This window comes from Salarias fasciatus, chromosome 6 (assembly GCF_902148845.1).
Source record: "Salarias fasciatus chromosome 6, fSalaFa1.1, whole genome shotgun sequence".
In the NCBI taxonomy this organism is placed as follows: domain Eukaryota; kingdom Metazoa; phylum Chordata; class Actinopteri; order Blenniiformes; family Blenniidae; genus Salarias; species Salarias fasciatus.
This window is the reverse complement of record NC_043750.1, coordinates 32,486,789-32,510,192: the sequence shown is the minus strand read 5'-3', so window position 1 is coordinate 32,510,192 and position 23,404 is coordinate 32,486,789. Positions and strand designations below refer to the sequence as shown.

The window sequence follows — 23,404 nt, the reverse complement described above, 5'->3', positions numbered from 1 at the left end:
ACCTGATTCCACTCTTTCTGAAGCAAAGGTAATTTGTTGCCTTAAGTCCATGGCACGCACCAGAAACTGAATGGGGGTTTCTTTATGTTCCTGCACGGCACGGGTAAGGGAGTGATACAGTTCTGTGGCATCTTTTTCGATGAAATGAGTCCTCAGAATCTGTCTCAGTCCTTGGAGAGTCAAATCCACTCTGCTTTCCAAGTAACTTTTCAGTTTTGTTCCTGGGACAATGGCCTGGACAACAGCTTCAACAATTTCGCCTTCATCATATCCTTTTTTTAATGCTCTTTGTATTTGTCTTTCCAAGCCTGCATATCCCAATTTGTCCTTTTGGTGTGGTTCTCCAATTTGTCCCAAAATTTTCAAATCTGTTCTGTAGACTGGATAAACAACTGCCGGGCTTGTTATGGGAGGAATCATTGCCCTCATATCCTCTGAACCACTTTGTTTATTCTGGCCTGTTGTGGTAGTTGTAGTACCGCTTTGCGTCACTGTGTGGTGCTGTGACTCCATTTGCTTTGACTCGGGATCAATACTTTCAACATCTTTGTTTTTTAACTCATCAATTTGGTCATTTACCTCCAGCAGCAGAGAAAGTCCGTCATCTTCCAGCATGGTTACATCTTCTCCCTCCAGGAACCGCAAGATACGCCGTCTCAGCTTGCGAGGTGAGTCTCTGTCAGCCTCGTCCACATCCAGCTTCAGCGTTGTGCAGACCTCGTTCAGAAGCGCGACAGACAGCGATAGTAGCTTCTCTTCTATTTCTCCCAATACATTCTCCCAAGCAGAGCTCATCTTCTGTGTATTGGCCATGATAGAACATCCCTACCTTCACTGGTTGCACTTCTGTTGGAGTCGTTCTCAGATGATCGTGTGCGTGTTTTTTTTTTTCTTTCGTTGAGCCTCGTTCTCCTCTCGGTGAAGAAAAAAAAATCAAACCGGGCGGAAACACCAAGTTTATGTTGCACTCTTGAAAAAAACCCGGACTCCGTTTCTTCTTTCTTGCAACTTTTATTCACCCCGGAACAGTAATTTGATTCATCGTTCTTACACCGCAGCTTCACAACGCAGGAGTCGCGTTCCCTCCTTTTTCTGCGATCTCCAAGGCAACCGACAGCAGGCATAAAGCAAAACAGTGTCGTGCATATTCAGCAAAAACAACCCAACGACAACGCAGCATTGAACAATATTTTCTGCACAATTTACACATTTTTTCAGGTCGCAACAACACCAACAAATTATCGATAAATGTGAACAAAACTAAATACATAATTTTTGGTAACAGAAAAATCAATAAACAGTGCTGTATTAAAATTGGCAGTGTAGAGATTGAAAGGGTGGATTCCACAAAATTCTTAGGAGTAACACTAGACAATAAATTAGGCTGGAAATTGCACATCAACACAATCAAGGCAAAAGTGTCAAAAACAATTGCTATATTACATAAAATTAAACATTCAGTGAATAAAAGTGCTCTTCAATTACTATACAACTCTTTGATCCTTCCGTATCTTAACTATTGTGTTGAAACCTGGGGGAATAATTATAAGACAAGTACTAATTCAATTTTCTTACTCCAAAAGAAGGCAATAAGAATTGTAACCCAGGCAGATTACTACGCTCCAACCAATGATCTTTTCATACAATTAAAGTGTCTTAAATTTCAGGATATTGTCAATCTGAACACCGCTTTAGTCATATATAAGGCTCATAATACTATGCTCCCTCGTAATATCCAAGTCTTGTTCAAATTTCAAATTTCTTGTTCAAAGTCTTGTCATTAATTTCAGAGGAGACATGATTTTTAAAACGGCACCAGCGAGGACCAACTTGAAAAGTCGATGCGTTTCGTTTAGAGGCGTCAACTTATGGAATGATCTGGATGATACATTAAAGGGCTCCAAAAATGTTCACACTTTTAAAAAAATGTATAAGGTCAGTATTATAAATAAATATAAAGTTACTGATTAAGCCACTCTGGAAAACTTGCAAAGTATAGAAATGATTGTAGTCAAATTATGGCTGAGCGTGTGTGTTTGTGTGTGAGTGTATAATTTTGGGTGTATGTCATGAATAATAGTATAGTGTGTGGGTGCGAGATGTATGAGGGTAAGAGATGCTGAAAGGTGGATTAAAAAAATAAATAAATAAATTTAAAAAAAAAAAAAATTATAAGGAGAAGAAGAAGTAATACCTGTATGAACTAGGTCGGTTTAGTTCTTTTCTTTTTGAGATATATTTTTTGTTGCTGTCTTGGTAATGTTTATGTTGCTAGGGGTAGGCGACACAAGTGATGAACTTCTGCCTATACCCTTTCAGTCAAATGTATTGTTTAAGTTGTAAGAATTATGCTACTTGTGTTTTCATGCCAAAAGAAGACTGAAATAAATAAAATCAATCAATCAATCAATAAAATCAATCAATCAATATTGCCATTATCTTTTAAGCATCACTATCATAACCAATATTGCTATTGTCATTTTACAGCTTTCATTATGATTAATACTGATTTTCAACATCATGCCATAAACAAGAGAACCTCAGCAGCAAGATCTCCCACATTAAATCCATTTATATATCCATAAAACCCTGATATTTTTTTTTTACTTTGGTGATGGCGTTATTGCCCATTTTGTTATGGCCATGGCATCCAGCATCAGTGTCTCTCATCCAGATTTAGTCTTGTCCTTCTTGATTTGTCTTTCCAGCATGCTGAGCACCATCAGCTTTAAGTCACGCTGAAGTCAGGGACCTTTTGAAAAATACTAAATAAAAGCTGCAATTGAATCATTTCAACCGTTAAAAAACTGAAACAGAAAATAAGATATCCGAACTCTCAAAATTTATCAGAATGAAAAATCTGATGGTTTTATAGGAGCTTTTAGATCAGAAATTTTCATGGTTTGTTACAAAACACAACAGGGGGACTAAAGCAATTAATGTGTTTCAAGTGTTTTAACCATTGATTGTGCATATAATGGACACAGCATGTGGCTCCAAAAATGAAGCTCACCCACAGGGTCGACTGCCCACAGATAGCCTGCTGCAACTGTCTTATTACAACTGTTTGGTGACATGTAGTGCCAAACACACCTTCACTCAGCAAAAACAAGGCATCACAGTCTTTTAACAGGTCGACATGGGCCTACCTTATTTAAAAAGAAGCTCACATCGACGCCTTTCTGGGATGCAAACAGGTTAATCACCATGTTGTTGAAGTCGGGTAACTTTTGGATGAAGTCTGACTCAATCGACAGCATGGCAAGTGCATTTAATCAAAGCAAATAATCCACCTGGTTCATGCTAACGCCTGCCATTGCTGAACTTTTTCTCCCTCCTTCCCAACTCTGGCACCAATAGCAGCCCTGCTGCATTAATTCACTGCTGTTTGTCAAAAGTCAGTGGCTGTGGGCTAACTGAAGCTAGCCCAAAATGCTCAGTAAACCACGGGGGGCGGGACATGACACCTGTCAATCACTTACAAGAACAAAATGAATGTATCTGCTGGGGCTGTAAAAAATCAGCTAATTTAGAGATATTCTCTGTTTTTCTTTTGACTGATTGGTGCTGTTGCTACCTTTGGTTTCACGTAAGCTTAAAACAATATGTTGTGAGTTATTGAAAAAAAAAACTTCTCATCTTTTTTGCATTAGCTGTCTTTTTGTGCTGGGAGGGCTTAGCCCTACTAGCCCATTTATACCAGCCGCCCCTGTGTAAAAGTGTCTAGAAATAACCATGTTGTAATTGGCACTTCATAAATAAAGCTGAATTGAATTGAATTGAATTGAATTGAATTGAATTGAATTGAATTGAATTGGATTTAATTGAATTGAATTGAATCTGATCTGGTGGTGTCTTGGTGCGTTGTGGATGTTGATCAGATGCTATGTTGGCAATGATTAAATACTGAGACATTGATTTTGGGGCGTGTATGTATTGTACGACGTGTGTGCAAAATTGTTTATTGGGGGGAGGGTGGGAGGTCCATAGGTTAAGGCCATAGGTTAAATTGAAAAAAAAAAAGGCTAATAAAAACATCCTAAAATGGAAGTAGAACAAAATGGTATTTGGAGTTGAACAGTGCGTCGCTGACTTGCCTGCTTATTTTGGTGTTTCGTTATGTGAACTTCAAATTTTATTAGTTTACTGACTATTGACAGCAGTAAGATATCTCTAATGTTTTGATAATGACTGGAAACAACTTCACAGATATCAGGTTTTTCATGTTTCCTGAATTGAATTACAAAAATATCAAAATCATTTGTAGTTATTTTTGTGGCTGCAAAGAGTTGAAATGCTGAAAATTGTACCAGTGTCTGAACTTATTTTCCCTGAATGTTTTCCAGGATGTGTTTTTTCACTGTTCCTTGTGGCATTAGGTCCAGAGAGGTGAGGGGGAGGCCATACTGAAGAGTGAGCACATCACCCAGGTCTTTCCGGACATCCAGGAACTCATTGGAAGCTCCATTTTTGTCTCTGTCAGTGTTTTGACTGAGAGTGGTAAGAGACCAGGACCTCTGCTGGCGCCACTTCAGCTCAGTGTGGCGGCTCTGATGCAGCTGAGTAATATGAACAGATGACCCTCGGCTCTTCACCTCCTGCTTGTTTTGTGGCTTCCTGTTGCAGGTAGTGAAATGGTGGAGGCAGAAGTCAGAGGCATCCAGATTGTCACTTCACCCTACACTATCCACTTCAAGAAAACTCCTAGATACTTCAAACCTGGAATGTCTTTCGATGTCACGGTGAGCTGCTTCTTTTGTGTGGACATGCAATTTAACTGCAAAAATTTGAGTTTTTATCTACTTAAAAAAAATGTAAAACCTCCCCATCAGACAGAGAGATGTCCTTGATCAGGGCTATCAAACATATGGCCTGCAGGCCAGACCTGGCCCGAATCAGTTCAGGTGATCAGGATTACTACACAGATGTGTCTACGTCTGTGTGAGATCTCGTCTACATTTTGACAAGTCTTTCTGACCAAAATTTGAGAAGATTTGTTTTTATTCTAGACATTTTAACCAAATATAGCTTCAGAGCTGCTCACCCTAGTATAGAGTGAAGATCAGGTGTAGAAAATGAAGCAGTAGGCTGTGTGCATTGCCTGTAGATCCAGTGAATAGACAAGATGTAAATTCATAGATCTTCCTCATTGAGTTTGCACATAGACTTCATTCAAAGATAGTAGCTGACTGTGTTTTCTCCACTGAGGTCAGGTTGAAGTTCTGAACCCTGACGAGACTCCAGCTAAAGGTGTTCCAGTGTTGCTTTCACCTGGTGACCTTCAAGATACCACTGGGAGCAATGGCATTGCAAGGCTCACTATCAATACACAAGGAAACACTTCAACTCTTGACATCACTGTAAGTAGAGGAAGGTGTTCTTATAAACTTTGCATTGGGAGCAGAAAAGTGCATGAACATTACTTTTTATTTGTATGTTATTTTTTCAAATTGATGTATCTCCAAATGAAAAACATCCTTTGTGTTCCATAATTTTAGGACAATTATCTAAATGCTCCCAATATTGTCAGTTTCACATGAGCTTGTTGGGTAGTCCCCTTGATACCCATCATCATGTTTCACACAATGTAACATGTGTATGTATGTATGTAGACATCACGGGCATAACCTCTCGAAAGTGAGTGGGACAAATTTTTCAGAGGTATATTGACTGATTTACAGGGGTGGAAGTAATAAATTACAAGTAATTAGATAGTTTTTTTGGCTACTTGCACTTTCATGATTATTTTTTTTCAAGTGTGTAATTTCACTCATACTTGAGTACAATTTACACCTTATAATGTACACTGTTACTTTCAGAATGGAAAGACGCAACTGAGTACAGCGCAATGTGAATTTACATCGAAACCTTTTCATTTCTGTCCTTGCAGTGAATAAAGTCATCCGATTCCAATCACGCTAATTATCCTATGATAAGAGATTACCGATTGGTTACCGATTTCGGTACTTTTATAGATACCAACCAAATTCTGTCGACACTACTGAGTACTGATTCTTGTAAAATCAAACAGCAGCATATTTCGGTGGCCAAACGTATCACTGTGACTGTGAGGGAGTGGAAGAGTAGGCGATTTTCTGTGATGGGCCTGACAGCATTGCTCTTATATGAGCATAATGACGTCAGTGGCCGTGGGTCCAGTCAGCAGATCAGCACGGCTGATAGAAAGTTCTCCAAAGCACGTCTCCACTTTTCAGATTACACTTTCTGCCATATTTGTGACGAAAAGTGTAAGTCCAACAGCGGGAATACTTCAAATTATTGTAAGCGACTAGTTAAGCATGAGATTTTTCTCAAGGCTAAGGAGTGCAGTATTTGTCAGCTTCAATTCCCCAGCTCCTGGTAGTGGTCCTAGGCTACGCTGGGGCCCCTTTGACAAGCATTAAACATATTATCACCAGCAAATGTGTTTGTGTGCAAAATAACTGCAAAAGTTGTCAACTCATTTAGCTGAAGTTTTGGTTTGAAAAAAGTAAGGGTAATTTTGGACAGAACTGAATGATAGGTTCATACCGAATTTGTTTCAGAAAAAAAAGTCTGTCCTAATTATTTGGAGCTGACATTGGTGCATAAACAGTTGAACACTTCCATCTAGTGCTAAATGTAGGTACACACTTTTATTCCAGTTGTTCCTTGACTGTGTGCTTTATAAATGCCTTTGGTTGTAAAAAAAAATAAATAAATGAAACCAATAAAAAAGTTCATAAACTGAAACTTTATTACAAAATTATAAATACAGTTTAAAATATTGAAATTAGTTGCCTTCTCATGTTCGTGACAGGTAGAAGGTGGCGTGGTCGTTGTCCTACTGGAGATGGCAGTTGAATGAACTAGTAAAAAAAACCAAAAAAACAACAAACACGGCATATTATTTTCGTAACAATCTTTACAACACATTGCATAACTTATTGAAAGTTATTGAACACACAGATGGCCACATCCACACCCTGGAAAGATGCTTGTTCAGCCTGTGTTGTTGTCTCTTCCTGTTGATGAAAGTTAGGGTTAGGGTTATCATCCTGCATTCACTCACACCTCTCCTTAGTAGCTAAAGAACCACATAATCACTGAAAATGTATGCTCTCGTGATACGTTTAAAGACTGCTTGGAAAAACACTTCACCACATCTAAATAACAGATTATACATTTGTAACAGCTGAAACAATTTCAGGGCACAGAGGGCACAGACATGCGAAGTGCGGGGCATATGTCCCCCATGTACGCCACGTCCGATACACCCACCCATACATACATACATATACACATAGAAATACACATAAGACATAAATCTAGTTCAACCTGTCTGACAAGTGATAGAAAGAAGTAAAACTTGTTTAATCCTGCTCCTTCTCTAATATTCAATAATCAAAATTTATGATGATCCTCCTTCCCAGTGGCGGCTGGTGGTGGTGGATAAAAAATGCTTGCATAACACAGATTAAATAGTTAACAGAGCTGCAAAAGCAACATCACCAATGATGAACACAGTTACATCAATTACAAGTACACTATACTTTTTTAGTGCTCTACATCAACTCTCTCTCTCTCTCTCTCTCTCTTTCTCTCCCTCCCTCCCTCCCTCCCTCTCTCTCCCTCTCTGTCATACATGCGCACGTGCACACACACACACACACAGACACACACACAAACACACACACACACACACACACACACACACACACACACACACACACACACACACATATACTATATTTACGTACTACAAAGCGTGTTCCAACAAAAACGACTGTCCACAGATAGCCTGCTGCAACTGTCTTACTACAACTGTTTGGTGACATGTAGTGCCAAACACCCAACAGATAACCTCAGCTGAAAAAAAAGGTGTCACAGTCCTTTAACAGGTCAACATGAGCCTACCTTATTTGAAAAGATGCTCACATCGACCCCCTTTCTGGGATGCAAACAGATTAATCACCATGTCGTTGAAGTCTGGTAATTTTTGGATGAAGTCCCTCTCGATAGACGGCATGGCTAGTGCATTCAATCGGTCCTGCCCCATAGTACTTCGGAGAAACAACTTATTTGAAAGCAAATAGTCCACCTCATTCATGATAACGCTGCCACAGCTGAGCTTTTTCCCCCTGCTTCCCAACTCTGGCACAAATAGCAACCCTGCTGCGTTAACTCACTGCTGTTGGTCAAAAGTCAGTGGCCTGTGGGCTGACTGAAGTTAGCCCAAATCATCAGTAAATCAGGGGGCGTGACATGACACCTATCAATCACAAGAACGAAATGAATGAAAGCGGACTGTATCTGCTGGGGCTGTAAAAAATAAGCCCATTCAGAGATATTCTATATTCTTCTTTTGACTGATCGGTGCTGTTGCTACCTTTGGTTTCACCTAAACTTAAAGCAATCTGTTGTAAGTTATTTAAAAAATAATTTTTCTCATCTTTTTGATGTTAGCTGTCTTTGTGTGCAGGGAGGGTTTAGCCCTGTTAGCCCATTTATACCAGCCATCCCTGCTCCTTCATGTATCAAAGACTTTATTTGACTTTGTTCACAATAATTTCAGGCCAGGACCGCTGATCCGAGGCTCATACCGAAAACGCAGGCAGAGGCCAGAATGACAGCACAGTCATACAACACCAACACTGCCAGATACATCCATATTGGTAAGAAACACATACAGTGACGTCAAATTGTGAAATAATGTGTTGTAATGTGATAGTTCTGACTTATTACTAAAGCTTTTGTTTTTTTTTGGAGATGTGGATTCAGCAGATGTGCGAAAAAGAAACAAAGTTAAAGTCCAATTTATGTTCAGCGACCCACCAAATGGGGAACGAGACATCACGTACCTGGTGAGTCCTGTTTAATTCCTGCAAATTTAGTCACATGCTCACTTGTGCTGGATCAGGGTTGACTCTGTCGACTGCATCAACAGATCCTGGCCAGAGGTCAGCTGGTGAAATTTGGACGACAAAAGAGACAAAGACAAGTGTCGATTGCCCTGAATGTTCCCATCACCGAAACAATGCTGCCATCCTTCCGCATTGTTGCTTACTACCATCCAACTGACAATGAAGTGGTATCAGACTCTGTCTGGGTGGATGTTAAAGATTCCTGCATGGGCTCGGTAAGATGCGGATATTTTCTACAACAGAGTTTATATGACGTTAGTGACAAAATATTAATTCTGCTTAATTTCTCAATGTTTCATTTTTAGTTGACACTGCAACCAGTGAGGCCTGCAACATCCTACCTCCCTCGCACGATGTTCGATCTGAAGGTCACGGGAGACCCCGGAGCCACGGTGGGACTGGTGGCGGTGGACAAAGGCGTCTACGTCCTGAACAACAAGCACCGGCTCACGCAGAAAAAGGCAACATCTTTATTCTCCAAACAGAAATGCAAAAAAAAAAAAAAAAAAAATCCCCGAATGTCATGGTCGGTGTGCCGTTTGACCCAAATGCAGAGACAGAAGCAAATTTGACGATTGAACAGGTTTATTCAGTGCAGAAAACCACGAGGGCTGCAGCCTGGCAGCAGCGTCACAGGTCGGCTCGTGGCGAGGCCGTGCCGTGGCATGGTCGTGGCCGTGGCAAGGTCAGGTTGAGGTCGTGGCTTTGCGTGGCGAGGTCAAGGAGTGACAAAACCTCGCTGCTTGGCAGAGCAGCCGAATCCCTCTGCAGCAGCAAGGGAGTCTGGAAGGGGAACGATCCAGCAAGGAGCAGGTGGCCGGGGGAGGTTTATATAGGCAGGCAGAGTGGCAGTCCCCAGATGAATGTAATCAGCACTCAGCAGGATCCAGGGAGGCTGAGACTGTGTTCGAAACCGCATAATGCCTACTACATCCTTCCATACACATATGGTCCATACTGCATACTGCATACCCAGTCCATCAGACAGTATGCAAAGCATTTACACTACAGCATACTACAAAAGCTGATTTCACTTTAGCTCTAAACTCTTCAAATGTATAACTTTATCGAGATTTTTTTTTTTTAATTAAGTGACAAAGTGGTTGTTTAGAGCCTGAGTTTGTCGTTTATTTGTCCAAATACCAACCATTTATGGTTTTGTTAGGACGAATTCGGCAAATTTAAGCCAGTAGTATTTAAGCCAGTGAGCAACGCACCTCCGGGTATTTTCAAAAAAATAAACCACCCCTTTCCCTTTCTCATGCAAAAAAACCTCAGTGATAAATCTGTGCTTTTACTTTGAAAACAAGAAGCCAACCTTTCAGCAATATATCTCGCTGAACATCGCCGTTTGGACCGTTGTCCTGTTAACGGAATTGTACCAGTTACGATGCCTTACAGACGGAGAGTTTTTTCGGCTCTTCAACGAAGATCGGCTCAGTGTCTCCCGCTGTCAGTCGCGTTGCATCTTGGGTAATTTCAGTATGAGTAGTAAACCCACGATGTATACTCAACATTTCTGGTGAATGCAGTATGCATCCGGGAACTTCTTGCATACTCACAAATCGCATACTGCCAGTGTAAACGCACTGCATACTCAATAAGTTAGTATGAGTAGTAGGTAAGTATGCAGTTTCCAACACAGCCTGAGACTGCCTTCTAGAACAGGGTCCTGACACTGAAAAATTGTTGTGACTTTTTAGTGGCAGTAGAAATAAACTCCATACCACTTTTTGATGTAGGATACATAAATCAAAATTACTAAATGACCAACACCGTACAGATTACTTTCAGTTATCTTAGTCATTCATTTTGAATGTGAATATGTGAATAAATTTCCAGAATCCAGCAGATGGAGACCTTCCTTTTGTTATATTCTCTCTGGTGCACTCTAAATCTAGATCTTGTGTGTTTGCCTCACAGGTGTGGGACAAAGTGGAGGAGCACGACACCGGCTGCACACCAGGTGGAGGAAAGGACAGCATGGGAGTTTTCTACGATGCGGGGCTGATGTTTGAGAGCAACACTGCTTCAGGAACTCCTTACAGACAAGGTGACAATGCATTCTAATGCATTCCAATGCATGACCCCCCCCCCCCCCCCCCCCCCCCAGATCATCCTTTCTTTGTGTCCTTTCAGAACCAAAATGTGCAGCCCCTCCGGCAGCAAGACAGAAACGCGCTTCTACTATAATGGAGGTTACCACCACTTTAGGTGAGAATCACAGCTCTGAATAATGCCATTATTACAAATTCAGTCTCTTCAAGTCACACTTGCAATTTTTCAGTCTCCATATGTACTGGTGAAGAGATATTAACTGGCATTAACTCTTTACTGTTTATTTGCAGTTGATAAATATAAATCGAACAAGCTGCAAAAGGAGTGCTGCATGGATGGCATGAGCGAAACGCCTCTTTCATACAGCTGTGAGAGACGCAGCGAGTACATCGTCGACGGCCCGGCCTGTGTGGAGGCTTTCCTGGACTGCTGCAGAGAGATGACAACCCAGAGAGCTGACAAGAAGGAGGAGAGTCTCAAACTGGCTCGCAGTAAGAAACAGAGGCTCAGGAGAAGGTCATCGTAACACAAGCTGATCACTGAAGTGACATGGTTTTCCCTGACCCCTCAGGTGAAGAGGATGATGAGAGTTACTTGGACAGCGTTGACATCGTCACTCGCAGCAGCTTCCCTGAAAGCTGGCTGTGGACTGACGTCGAGCTTCCCGAGTGTCGTGCAGGAAGAGCGTGGTGAGTCAGCAGCAGCCAGTCGATGCACATCCAGAGGTTTCACCTCTACAGCTGCATGTTTAAATCCCCAATGCTGACCGCTCTCCGTGTTCCAGTGACCCCACATCATTTCAGAAGAGTGTTCCCCTGCCCGACTCCATCACAACCTGGCAGTTAACCGGCATCAGCCTGTCGCGGACTCACGGTGAGCAATCCCAACTCACAATCTGAGGTGTTTCACCTGCGCCTCTCCTCTTCTTCACACCCTTCATGCTGTCTTCCTTCTTCAGGAATCTGTGTTGGAGAGCCGTTGGAGGTTATTGTCTGGAAAGAGTTCTTCATCGACCTCAGGCTGCCTTACTCTGCTGTCCGAGGAGAGCAGCTGGAGATCAAGGCCATCCTTCACAACTACAGTCCTGATAAAATCTCTGTATGTTTCAGCCCGATTTTCTAAATCACAAAAGTTATTTACAGCATTATTTCATATTCCCTATTTGCCTTTCCAGCGAGACTTGAAAACAAACCAAATAAGTTGCTGATTTTGTATCAAAACAGAATTTTTTTTTTTCGGTCACAATTTCTTTTCAGACATTTTCAAGTTTTTTGTCCCATTAAAGGTGCTGTAGGCAGGATTTTGCTAGTCAATGCTAACTTTTCTGTGTTTTCTTTGGATTAAATGTTAGAGTATCCATTGATAATCCTTTAGGAGTGTAGCATAACTGCACTACTGCGAGGGTGCAGCGTTTCCCTCTGTCTCTGTTCTGAGCTGAAAAGGAATCTCAACAGCTCCAGGTATCTTTGACCAATCAGAAGAGCCCCTGAGGCTCTGACCGTGATTGGTCGAGGGGCGTTCGTCGCACGTTGTTGTGGGAGGGGCTTAACTTGCGTAAGGGCGTGATGTCAGAGAAAACAAGACAGGATTGGCTGTGCTGCCTTTCAAATCGCTATCTTAGATGGGTCAAATCACCATCTTGCTTACGTAAACCTAAGCAAGACGGCGGAGATGCAGAATCCTGCCTACAGCACCTTTAATTGATGAAGATTGATTATTTAAGGTAGGGGTGCCCAGTGCTGCTCCTGGAGAGCCCCTATCCATCATGTTTTAGTTCTCTCCCTGCTTCAACAGACCTGAATGCAATGACAGGCTCATCACTGGGTTTTGTTCGGTGCTTGGTGATAACACAATCCTTAGATCAAGGTGTGTTGAAGCAGGGAGAGAACTAAAACCTGACGGATAGGGGTCTCCAGGGACAGGATTGAGCACCACTAATTTAAGGCATTTGAACCCTTGTATTGTTAATTATTACAAAACATTAGTTCTCACTAGTATATTCTGGGGTTACGGTTATTTGTATCTGTAGAAATAAAAGGTAATCAGTAGAGTTGCCAAACGTTCCTTGAAAAACGGAATCGTTACGTATTTGGATGTAAAGGTGTGCGTTCCGTATTGAGCTGAAAAGGAACGCACTTTGTTCCGTATTTTTGTGAGAGTCAAAACGTGAGCAATGGAACTTGCGCTTTTTTATGAAAACTTACGGTAAATGGTTCACCGGCTCTCTGACGTTCTGTGACCAATAAGCTGACAAACATGGCTCGACAACACAGAATCACTCTTATCTAATTGGTCAAAAAAAGACCGTTCCCAGTAGGCTACGACAATTCATTGGCCAATAGTCAGTCTCGTCACAGAGCGCACAGGAAGAAGTAAATCAAAACATTAAAGCAGCGCGCAGCATGGCTTCCATAGACACGTAAGTTTGTGCCGTTTACATATTGGATATATTATGTTTAGTTCATTGATTTGTGTCTGCTGCTGCAGACTGTGGTGTGTTTTCAGTTTAGAAACAGCACCTTGTTGTTGTTTTTTTTTGTTCAGAAGGTTTTCCAGTTTTGATTTTGCACTTTTTTAATTGAAAATAAAAAAAGAACATGTTAAAATCCAGAAGAGACAGCAGCTGTTTGATGTTATTTTGCACATTTAGCAATAAGTATAGAATAGAATATAAAAGAATAGAATAGAATAGAAGACTTTATTCATCTCACAGTGGAGAAATTTACAGGTGTATGTGCAAATCATACTAGAACTGATAATAGAAGCTAAAGACAATGAAGATCTAACTGTATGTACAACCTGAATCTTAAAAATATAGCAGGAAATATACAATATATACAATATATACAACACAATATGCAATATGCAATATATAATTATACAGTATGATATAATATGTTTTAGCGGAGTGAATGTATACAGCAGAGTGAATGGATGATAAAGTGTCGCTCAATTTCTGAAAGGGGGGTGGGTGCAGAATATTATATTTTCCACACAGTAAATTTTCAAGTGTTAAATTAACTCTGAAAGTGTTAAAGAGTGGATTCATATATACCCTTTTGTGGTGTTAAAAATCAACACTGGCCAGTTTTTTTTTTCTAATGCTGACACTCTGTGGAGTTATATTAACACTCCTCTCTGTTCACCAGTGTTCATATTTAAAGGGACTTAAAGGTGCTGTAGGCAACGCGCATACAGCGTCAATTTACGTGTGGGATTATTGCACATATACTATACAGTAGAATTGTACAGTCTGACAGCGGTGGGGATGAAGGACCTGTGGAAGCTCCTTCCTGCACTGAGGGTGTCTCAGTTGGTCACTGAAGGAGCTGCTGAGCTCCTCTACCGTCCGGTGCAGTGGCTGAGAGCTGTTGTCCATGATGATGGATGATACTTGAATGATAACTGTCTCACTGTATGCCTCAAATACAAACTGATCAAGCTGATCATGAGTTATTACAATCTTGTTACTGTAGGTGTAATGCAGTAGCCTAATGTGTTTTTATAGTCTGTAATAGGTATAACTGTGGCAAAATGCTGTTATGTATATGTTTTTGACCCCCCAAAAACCCAGTTTTTATTCAGCTGCCCGCAAGAGGCATTCCTTATTTCAATCTCTGGGAGTTGGCAACCCTAGTAATCAGTGTATTACTGCAGCGGCCTGATACACGTGAAGATTTTCACACTCTTGTTTGTCTTTGTGTTGCTTTTCAGGTGCGAGTGGATCTGACGGAGGCACAGCATGTGTGCAGTGCAGCATCCAAACGTGGGCGGTACCGTCAGGAGGTCAACGTCGGACCACAAACCACACGATCGGTGCCCTTCGTCATCATCCCTATGAAGGAGGGAGAGGTCCAGATTGAGGTCAAAGCGGCTGTCAGGGACTCCTCGCTCAGTGACGGCATCATGAAGATGCTTCGGGTGGTGGTAAGAGACACTGACACAAATTATTTCCCCTCTCCACAGAGTGGGAAGAGTTGATTTCATGCTTCAACAACAAAAAAAATAAGAAGCTACACAGCTGCAAAGAGCAATTTGAAAGTTAAGATATTCAGAGGTTAAAAAAAAATAAAACACGTGTTTCTGCTAGGCTGTTCATAACAGCACTCTGCGTGGATCAGCTCAGTTTAGTGGATCAGCTTCATGCCAGATTCCATACAATGGCTTGAGGTTTATCCTTCACTGGGCAGATTAGCTTTGATTTGAACCATAAGATCCATAGTGATATTTAACGCTTGTCCATGTTGTTTTTCTAGCCTGCAGGTGTACTCGTTAAGAGTCCTAAGATCGTCACTGTGGACCCGAAAGGTGTGGCTGAGTTCTTTAAACTCACTAAAACCATTAATCATCCCTTACATTCTCAGTATTTCCCCACTGCTTTTCCATTCAGGTGGAACACAAGAGGAAGTTATCAACAGTCAAATTCCCAAAAAGGATATGATTCCAAACTCACCTACGAGCACACACATCTCTGTGACAGGTAGGAGATATCGACATATATATTCCAACTGTGGTGGACTGGTTAGCACTCTCTTGTACCCCTTTAACACTGACGATCTCGCACCGCCAAGATCTTTCGGATGCTGCAGCAGCCAACGGCACTGCGTGCTGGTGCACGCTGTTCCACGCAGCTCTACCCCCATTCACAATGAACAAAGAATGCAAATGGACTTTGAACATGGCTTTACGAAATGCGTTGCAAAATGATGCAAAATCAATTTGCCAAAGTCTGAAGCTTTCCAAGACTGTCCGAAACGAAGTTTCAAAATATGAAACATGTTTAAATTTTTTGTTGCGGAGTGTGATGAACTGACAAGAGCCAGATTGTACTTGAACAGTTCGAGATAAATCTGCAATTTGTGGCTAGAGTCAGAATTGTTCATCATCTATGCATGGTCAATTCCAAAATCATATGGGAAGAAAAAAGTAAAAAAAGTCACAGAAAAAGGAAAACTGCCACATCGGACAGTCACAGATGTATTTGTGAGTTCATAGACTGTTCTCACAAAATCTCGTTGGACTGTTGCCGATCTAGAAACACGTCATGAAGCCATGATCTCACCTGGAAGATAAAATTAGTTTCTCAAGAACACTACAAATGAGGAACCATTAAAAGCATTATGACAGTTTCACAATGGTGTGCCCGTAATAATTATATGACCCAACAACTTCTCCTTGTATCATCTCCACCTTCCACACTTTTCTTCACTGCTACATCCATTCGTTCTCCCTCATTGCCAATCAGTGGATATGTGGCAGCAGAATAGGTTCTTTGATGGTGTAAAATAACTTATTCCAAGTTAATAACCATTGTACAGTCCCGGTAACTTCCTCCTCAAAATCACTGGCAGAAATGATGATTCACCGCTTTTTACGCTGTTTTAATGCTTGCATATACAGTCGTGCAAAGAATTCCGTGTGGAATTTAATCCAAAACATTAAAGGAGCTATCTGTGATTCTGTGCAAGTTTGAGCCCTGACTTCAGTTTGAAATGTTGGCATTGCCCCCGAGCTCTCTGACTGGTTCCTCACATTGAGAAAACCCTCCCACTTCCCCCTCCTCTCTGCTCCCACCCAGCATGCACGACGCTACAGGCACATCCCATATGCATGCACAATCCTCCGGAGGAAACACAGCAGAAGCCACATCGACTCTTTTTTGTTCAAAATAAATGGCCACTTCATCTCAGGTAAACCATATTTTATCTTGTCACCACATGTTCAATGCAGAAAGTAGCTGCAAAAATGAATTTGTAACAGCAAGTGGACTTTCCCTGTTGCTCCTTCGGCTTCCATGCTGGTCTGTGTACAGCTGTTGTGCACACGCTGATGACCCCCCCAGCGCCAGATATCCAAAACACGCTGATCAATGTGTGATTTTTTTTCACAGAAATATAGCATGGACTTCCTAGTACATGATGTAAAAAGCATTTTTCTCGTACTGGTTAAATTAAAATCACGGATAGCACCTTTAATACAGGATCAGTTCTCCCACTGTTATTGACAATGTGAGATATAAATGAGATCAGACCAAACTGCAGGAAAACGCCGTCTCCGCATAATGTACAACTCTGTACGTCGTTTTCTGCTCACTATATTTGTGTACAGTCCTCCAGCACTACGATAACTCTCTGCCAGCATTCACTCGTGATGCATCGTCAGTGCGCAAAGAGAAGTTCTTATTTTCTAAAGAAATCACTTCTTGGATAACCCAGCACCATGGCGCATCGCGGTTCACCACCGCAGTGATCCACAGGATTTGGTACACTCAAATCATCAGTGTCAAAGGGGAAAAACCTCACAGTGTGAAGGTCACTGGTTCAAATATTCAGGCCAGTCTTTCCAATGAAGATGAAAGTTTCCAGATATGCTCACTTCCTAAGTAACAGGTTCAAATGTTATGTGTACAGGAAGAGAAGAGGTTTCAGCTCTCGTGGAGAACGCCATCAGTGGGAAGTCGATGGGTACACTGATCTACCAGCCCTCGGGATGCGGAGAGCAGACCATGATCCACATGACTCTGCCTGTCATTGCAACCATATATCTGGACAGAACCAACCAGTGGGAGGCTGTAGGCTTTCAGAAACGTGATGAAGCCCTCCAACACATAAAAACTGGTAAGTCAGTCAGTCAAGCACAAATACCTAACAAACACATGGGATCTGAATAACTATAAAAATAAAATGCTGCCATCGAAGTGGCACTGCACACTGTTGATAGAGTTGTTGAAAAGGCTGTTTCTCTGTTTTATCCAGGCTATAATCGGGAGTTGACTTTCCGTAAAAAGGATGGGTCTTTTTTCGCGTGGAAAAGCCGCCCAAGCAGCTCCTGGTGAGACTCCAAGATCTCCATTCCATATGCACCTCCATTTCAGAAATACACTGTACACATATTTTAAACAAATATGACATTCTCTCTTCTTTTAGGCTGACAGCCTATGTTGCGAAGGTGTTTGCCATGGCCCATGGTCTGGTGGCAGTGCAGGAAGAGCATATCTGTGACGCCATCAAGTATCTAATCCTCAATGCACAGCAGCCTGACGGCATGTTTCGAGAAATTGGAACTGTAGCCCATGGAGAAATGATTGTGAGTGAAATGATTGTGAATTCTGCTTATTTCCCTTCAAAACTGATTGAGATGAATAAACAGCTATACCAGATTTATCTTTTAAAATCATATTGATGCGAGCATGGTGAATGTGACTGGGGTTCTGTCTGTGTAGGGAGATGTGAAGGGCACAGATTCAGACGCCTCCATGACGGCCTTCAACCTGATCGCCATGCAGGAATCACGGGCGATATGTAATGCCACTGTTAATGTAAGTATATCACCAGCATGCCATCTCTTCTCTTATATTTGCTTCATTTTCTCGCATTCTGTTTGCATGAGACTGTAGAAATTGTAGAGCTGGTAATACATTTTAAATGTGATGAAAATAGACACATAAAAGCACTTTTATTTCAAATATTTAATAAGTTATTCACCGACTTGGCTGCTTGGCTTATTTATATGTGTTACTGTTTTCTTAAGGCATGTTTGGAGGAAAAGGCTTCCGGACAGCTGTATCAGTCAAAAAAGGACTTCATGAGTGAAATCCATGTTTCCTTCACAATTAACCCAGACAAAAATGAGATATTACCAGGTTTACAGAATGATGAGGGAATTGCAGTTTCTAGTGTAACCAGGTTCAATCATTGATCATTGTGCAGACGAACAATAGCACACTGTTATTCGGGGAAATTGTCTTGAACTAAACACTACTCCAACAGTGTCAAAGTGCTTTACACTGATACTCCCGGCTGCCACACAAGATGCTCAACCTCCACTGCGAGAAATGTTTGCTTCACAGTCATACTTCAACATCTGGACAGATCGAGAAAAGTTGATCAAACCAGCAACCCTGCTTCCTTTTGTTTGATGCCTCAGGTCAATCCTACTGACTGTTTCCTGCTTCCTCCATCTTTCCAGAGTCTGCCAAACAGCATAGACAAAGCTGTGGCATACCTGGAGAATCGCCTGGAGGGCCTCACCAATCCTTATGCTGTCGCCATGACTTCCTACGCGCTGGCCAATGAAGGCAAACTCAACCGGGAGATCCTCTACAAATTTGTTTCCCCAGGTGCGTTCACACTGGAAAATAACAGGCAGATATTCACACACATTTACTCACAATATTTCAATGTTTACTAAGACCTGCAAAGTTTTAATTCTCATGACGGCCTACATGTTCTTGATAATTCACTAATTTATGCAGATAGCTCACATTTTTTGGGACAATGATTTTACCTCATTGCATATCCAGTAGAGTAGAATACAGCAGAATAGACGCCATTATCGGCTGTCAACTCATCCACACTGCACCCGGTTGCTATGGTTCCTTCAGCTGGTGGTGAGCCCTATGGAGTTTGTCCGTTCTCCACGTTGTCCGTTCAGGTTGAGCCCAGCTGGGCCCCGTGGGCAAAGGCCCATCCACCAGGCACTTGCATTTGAGTCCCAACTCCAGGTCTGGCTTCAGGCTGGGGCCCTGACTATGGCACACCAGGCAATGTCACGGTCTTTGCTTTAACTCTGTTCATAAGGCCGTTTCAGTTGCTCCTTCTCCAGCCCATCACCCAGGACCTGTTTTTCATGGGTGACCCGACCAGGGGCATAAAGCCCCAAACAACGTAGCTCCTTGGATCATGCAAACACTCAAACTCCCCCTCGATGTTAAGGGGGCAGTTCAGGGAGGAGTAGAGCACAGCAGTAACAGGTTTTTTGTCTTTCAGAGTTGTCTCACTGGCCTGTACCTAAGAGATATAAATACACACTGGAGGCCACAGCTTATGCTCTTCTGGCCCTGGTCAAGACCGAGGTAAGCAAACCGAGGCGAAAAGGGAGGCAACTTGAACTCAGAATTTGATGATGAATGGCTTACAGGAATGTTGTGGTCCAGTCCGAAGTACTGCGAGGTGGTGATGAGGAGGGCTGCATGCCACTCTGTTATTCATCTTCTATATCAGTGGTTCCCAACCTGACCCCACCTCCACCATGCCATGTGTGATTACAAAAGGAAGTTGAAGGGACCTCATAATACCAATGTGTGTGTGGAATAAAGTTTCTTTGCAGTTTTCTTCACTGACGACTTCCTGGTCTTTGCTCATTAGATTGACACAAATGCCTTTAACTGTTTCCTGTTCTTCTTCCTTTCTGTTCATAAAGGCATTTGAAGATGCCAGGCCTGTGGTGAGATGGTTCAGCCAGCAGCAGTTTGTGGGCGGAGGCTATGGATCAACTCAGGTACAATAAAACTTTCTCCTCTGTCTGTCCACAGTGGAATTTCTTTGCTGTTAGCTCATCACCTTTGCCTCATGTTTCCTTTGTCCTTTTTTTCTCTCTCCAGTCAACAGTCATGGTCTACCAGGCTGTATCGGAGTTCTGGATCAACGCTAAAGAACCAGAGTACGACCTGAACGTGGACATTTTGATGCCAGGCAGGGCAAAGCCTGACAAGTTCAAATTCAACAGAGAAAACCACTATCAAACAAGAACATCGAAGGTGGAAACACACTCCTTCACTGACATTCACAAGACACGTTCATGTCTACTCACCTTTCTCTGCGTGTGTGTGTATACATCTTGAAATCTCAACAGATTAATGACATAAACCAGGACGTGCTCGTGACAGCCACAGGATCAGGAGAAGCAACAGTAAAAGTACAATATCAGCTTTGTGTTTGGTCAATGTCATTTCAAGCTGTCATGAATGCTGTTAATATTTACATATTCTTCCATCTATATTTCAGATGGTGTCCTTGTATTATGCTCTGCCTAAAGAAAAAGAAAGTGACTGTCAGAGGTTCAACATGTCAGTAGAGCTCATCCCAGGTAACCCGGTGCTTTCTGTCTTTTCCTATTTATCTGCTCATTTACATGTTGCCAGCTTGTCTTTATGATCTCTTCCGTAATCTGATGCTTTATTTTCTCAGAGAAAATGGATGATGACGAGAAGGTATTCCGGCTGAGAATAGAATTGTTGTAAGTGGAGCTCATCCTCAGTCCTGTTTGTTTGAAATCAATCTTTCAATAATTGAGCTTGTTTGTTCTTTTTGTTGTTCCTCTCTTATTTTTCAATTTATTGTGTGTGCAGGTACAATAGCAAAGAGCGTGATGCGACAATGTCGATCTTGGACATCGGATTATTGACTGGCTTCACCGTGGATAAAGACGACTTGGACCGGGTGAGTCTTTTCACAAACACTGAGTTTAAAAGTCGACATTTCATGGAATCAAACTGGGTTTATTGAATGCTACACTGTGCTATATTAATATTTGTATTGGTGTCACTGCTGGGATATCTGTCGACGGCCACAAAAAATAGGTCATTAACGATGATTAACAGGCAATCTGGGGGAAATAAATGATAAACGGTTCAAATTTTACTCTCCTCGTCCCTCAGCCTGAAAACTCAGATTTTCTCTGATCAACCTCCAAATCTACTTAATTCCTAATTTTTATCATCTTGGACCAAACAAACACTTGTATTCCAATTGTGATCATGTCCCCAAAGAAGTCCTGAGCTAGCTGCCACTGTCATCAAATTATAAACAAATCCAGGAAGAGGCAAAAAAAAAAATTCTGTCCTGCAGCTTACATTCACAGCAACCAGAAAGCAATCTGAATTTGTATTACTTAGTAACCACTACTGGATGGATGAATATTTTCTTAAACTCATAGACAAAAATTAAAGACTGGAGAAATATAGTCTTCATTTAATGTGGTCTTTAAACTAAAACCAAAGATGCTGCCTCTTTTTATCATCTTACTTTGAAAAACAAGCTTGTGGTTACGATGTGTGTTTGTTTCCATGCAGTTGTCGAAAGGACGTGCCCGCACCATTGCAAAATATGAGATGAACACTCTGCTGTCAGAAAGAGGCTCGCTCATCATCTACCTTGACAAGGTACGGCCATGTTTTTCACCCTCTCACCTCCCCTCCCCACCATGGTTTTGCTTTAATAATATCAAGTTCCCCTTTGCTCCACAGGTTTCTCACACACGGCCAGAGGAAATCAGTTTTAGGATTAGGCAGACGCTCAAAGTGGGCGTCTTGCAGCCAACAACTGTGTCTGTCTATGAATACTATGACGGTGAGTCTCCAAGACTCGAACCGCCGCGGTTCAATTACCACAAAGCATTCTTCATGAACCATTTTTCTTGTTGCAGAAACTCAATGCGTGAAGTTCTACCATCCAGAGAGGAAAGCTGGACAGCTTCTGCGGCTCTGCAGAAATGATGAATGCACTTGCGCTGAAGGTGAATGAAATTCAGCACTTTGGATGATGAAAGCTGAGGAGTCAATCAGTGTCTGTGTCTTTTGACCTTAGAAAACCGTAACATTCACACATCGTTTTCATATTTCTGCTCTCAGAGAACTGCAGCATGCAGAAGATGGACAAAATCAGCAATGATGAGCGCACTGCTAAGATTTGTGAGGCTACACTCACCAGCAAAATAGAGTTTGGTAAGAAACCTTTTGTATTTCTCGTCAAGTATGTAAGTGTTTCTCTACGCAGGAAAGAGAACAATCTGCCTCTCTCCTTTACACAGCTTACAAAGTACAACTGGAGGAGATTGCAGCTGATCTGTCCACAGACAGTTACACCATGCGGATACTGGACGTCATCAAAGAAGGTCATTTTCATTTTCAATACTTTTTTACAGTTTTAGTCTGTAAAAGGTCACATAGTTTTTATGACCGTGGTTTTTTTTATCCACATGAATTTGATTGTATGGATCTCCTGTGTCTATAGAAGTAGAAACAATGAAAAGATGTTCATTTGATGGAATAAATGACATGTATTATGAACTATATTTGCTCTGAGATAGTTGACAACGGGTCATCAAAAGAAATCCATTAATTAAATTATTAGACAGAGAGTTGATGGGAAGAGAATCATTTTCATCTTATTAAGAGAAAATTTGAATTGAAAATACTCTGTAAATGCTGAATATATTTTAAGGTGAAAAATGTCTTTAAAATGGAATTAAAATGAGTTGTCTTTGCTGTCATGACTGCAGGAAACACTGATATTGGTCCTATGGGTAAACTGCGCATGTTCCTCAGCTATCAGCACTGCAGACAAGCTTTAGGTCTTCAACAGGGTAAAACGTACCTCATCATGGGCTCGTCCAAAGACATCCACAGAGATGACCAAGGGCAGACGTATGTGCAGTCTGACTTTCTACAATGTATTATGTATTTCGACATCAGTTCACCGCTGACTCCTGTGTATCTGGCTCATTGTTTTTCTGTCTTCAGGTTTCAGTACGTGCTCGGTGAGAGGACCTGGGTTGAGTACTGGCCCACAAGAGCAGAGTGTCAAACGGCTGAACACCGACCGTCCTGTTTGGGCTTGGATGAGATGGTGGATCAGTATAGAGTCTTTGCATGTCAGCAGTGA

The 23,404-nt window shown here is 41.7% G+C and overlaps 1 protein-coding gene across 1 annotated transcript in view; it reads left to right on the top strand.

Moving 5' to 3' along the window:
* LOC115390827 (complement C3-like) overlaps positions 1 to 23,404 on the top strand; it is a 51,532-nt gene extending 28,128 nt beyond the window's left edge. The window contains exons 9-43 of the mRNA XM_030094844.1: positions 4,380 to 4,500; positions 4,627 to 4,742; positions 5,214 to 5,360; positions 8,555 to 8,654; positions 8,749 to 8,843; positions 8,927 to 9,118; positions 9,209 to 9,364; positions 10,827 to 10,956; positions 11,043 to 11,117; positions 11,252 to 11,452; positions 11,533 to 11,650; positions 11,746 to 11,834; positions 11,920 to 12,059; positions 14,676 to 14,888; positions 15,218 to 15,269; positions 15,352 to 15,441; positions 17,372 to 17,578; positions 17,717 to 17,792; positions 17,888 to 18,047; positions 18,184 to 18,279; positions 18,930 to 19,080; positions 19,730 to 19,815; positions 20,163 to 20,240; positions 20,344 to 20,499; positions 20,595 to 20,657; positions 20,747 to 20,828; positions 20,930 to 20,978; positions 21,091 to 21,181; positions 21,814 to 21,903; positions 21,988 to 22,090; positions 22,167 to 22,256; positions 22,372 to 22,464; positions 22,551 to 22,634; positions 23,022 to 23,166; positions 23,263 to 23,404. Of these exons, the coding sequence (XP_029950704.1) occupies positions 4,380 to 4,500; positions 4,627 to 4,742; positions 5,214 to 5,360; positions 8,555 to 8,654; positions 8,749 to 8,843; positions 8,927 to 9,118; positions 9,209 to 9,364; positions 10,827 to 10,956; positions 11,043 to 11,117; positions 11,252 to 11,452; positions 11,533 to 11,650; positions 11,746 to 11,834; positions 11,920 to 12,059; positions 14,676 to 14,888; positions 15,218 to 15,269; positions 15,352 to 15,441; positions 17,372 to 17,578; positions 17,717 to 17,792; positions 17,888 to 18,047; positions 18,184 to 18,279; positions 18,930 to 19,080; positions 19,730 to 19,815; positions 20,163 to 20,240; positions 20,344 to 20,499; positions 20,595 to 20,657; positions 20,747 to 20,828; positions 20,930 to 20,978; positions 21,091 to 21,181; positions 21,814 to 21,903; positions 21,988 to 22,090; positions 22,167 to 22,256; positions 22,372 to 22,464; positions 22,551 to 22,634; positions 23,022 to 23,166; positions 23,263 to 23,404 (4,077 nt within the window). The remainder of the gene's footprint in view (positions 1 to 4,379; positions 4,501 to 4,626; positions 4,743 to 5,213; positions 5,361 to 8,554; positions 8,655 to 8,748; positions 8,844 to 8,926; positions 9,119 to 9,208; positions 9,365 to 10,826; positions 10,957 to 11,042; positions 11,118 to 11,251; positions 11,453 to 11,532; positions 11,651 to 11,745; positions 11,835 to 11,919; positions 12,060 to 14,675; positions 14,889 to 15,217; positions 15,270 to 15,351; positions 15,442 to 17,371; positions 17,579 to 17,716; positions 17,793 to 17,887; positions 18,048 to 18,183; positions 18,280 to 18,929; positions 19,081 to 19,729; positions 19,816 to 20,162; positions 20,241 to 20,343; positions 20,500 to 20,594; positions 20,658 to 20,746; positions 20,829 to 20,929; positions 20,979 to 21,090; positions 21,182 to 21,813; positions 21,904 to 21,987; positions 22,091 to 22,166; positions 22,257 to 22,371; positions 22,465 to 22,550; positions 22,635 to 23,021; positions 23,167 to 23,262) is intronic.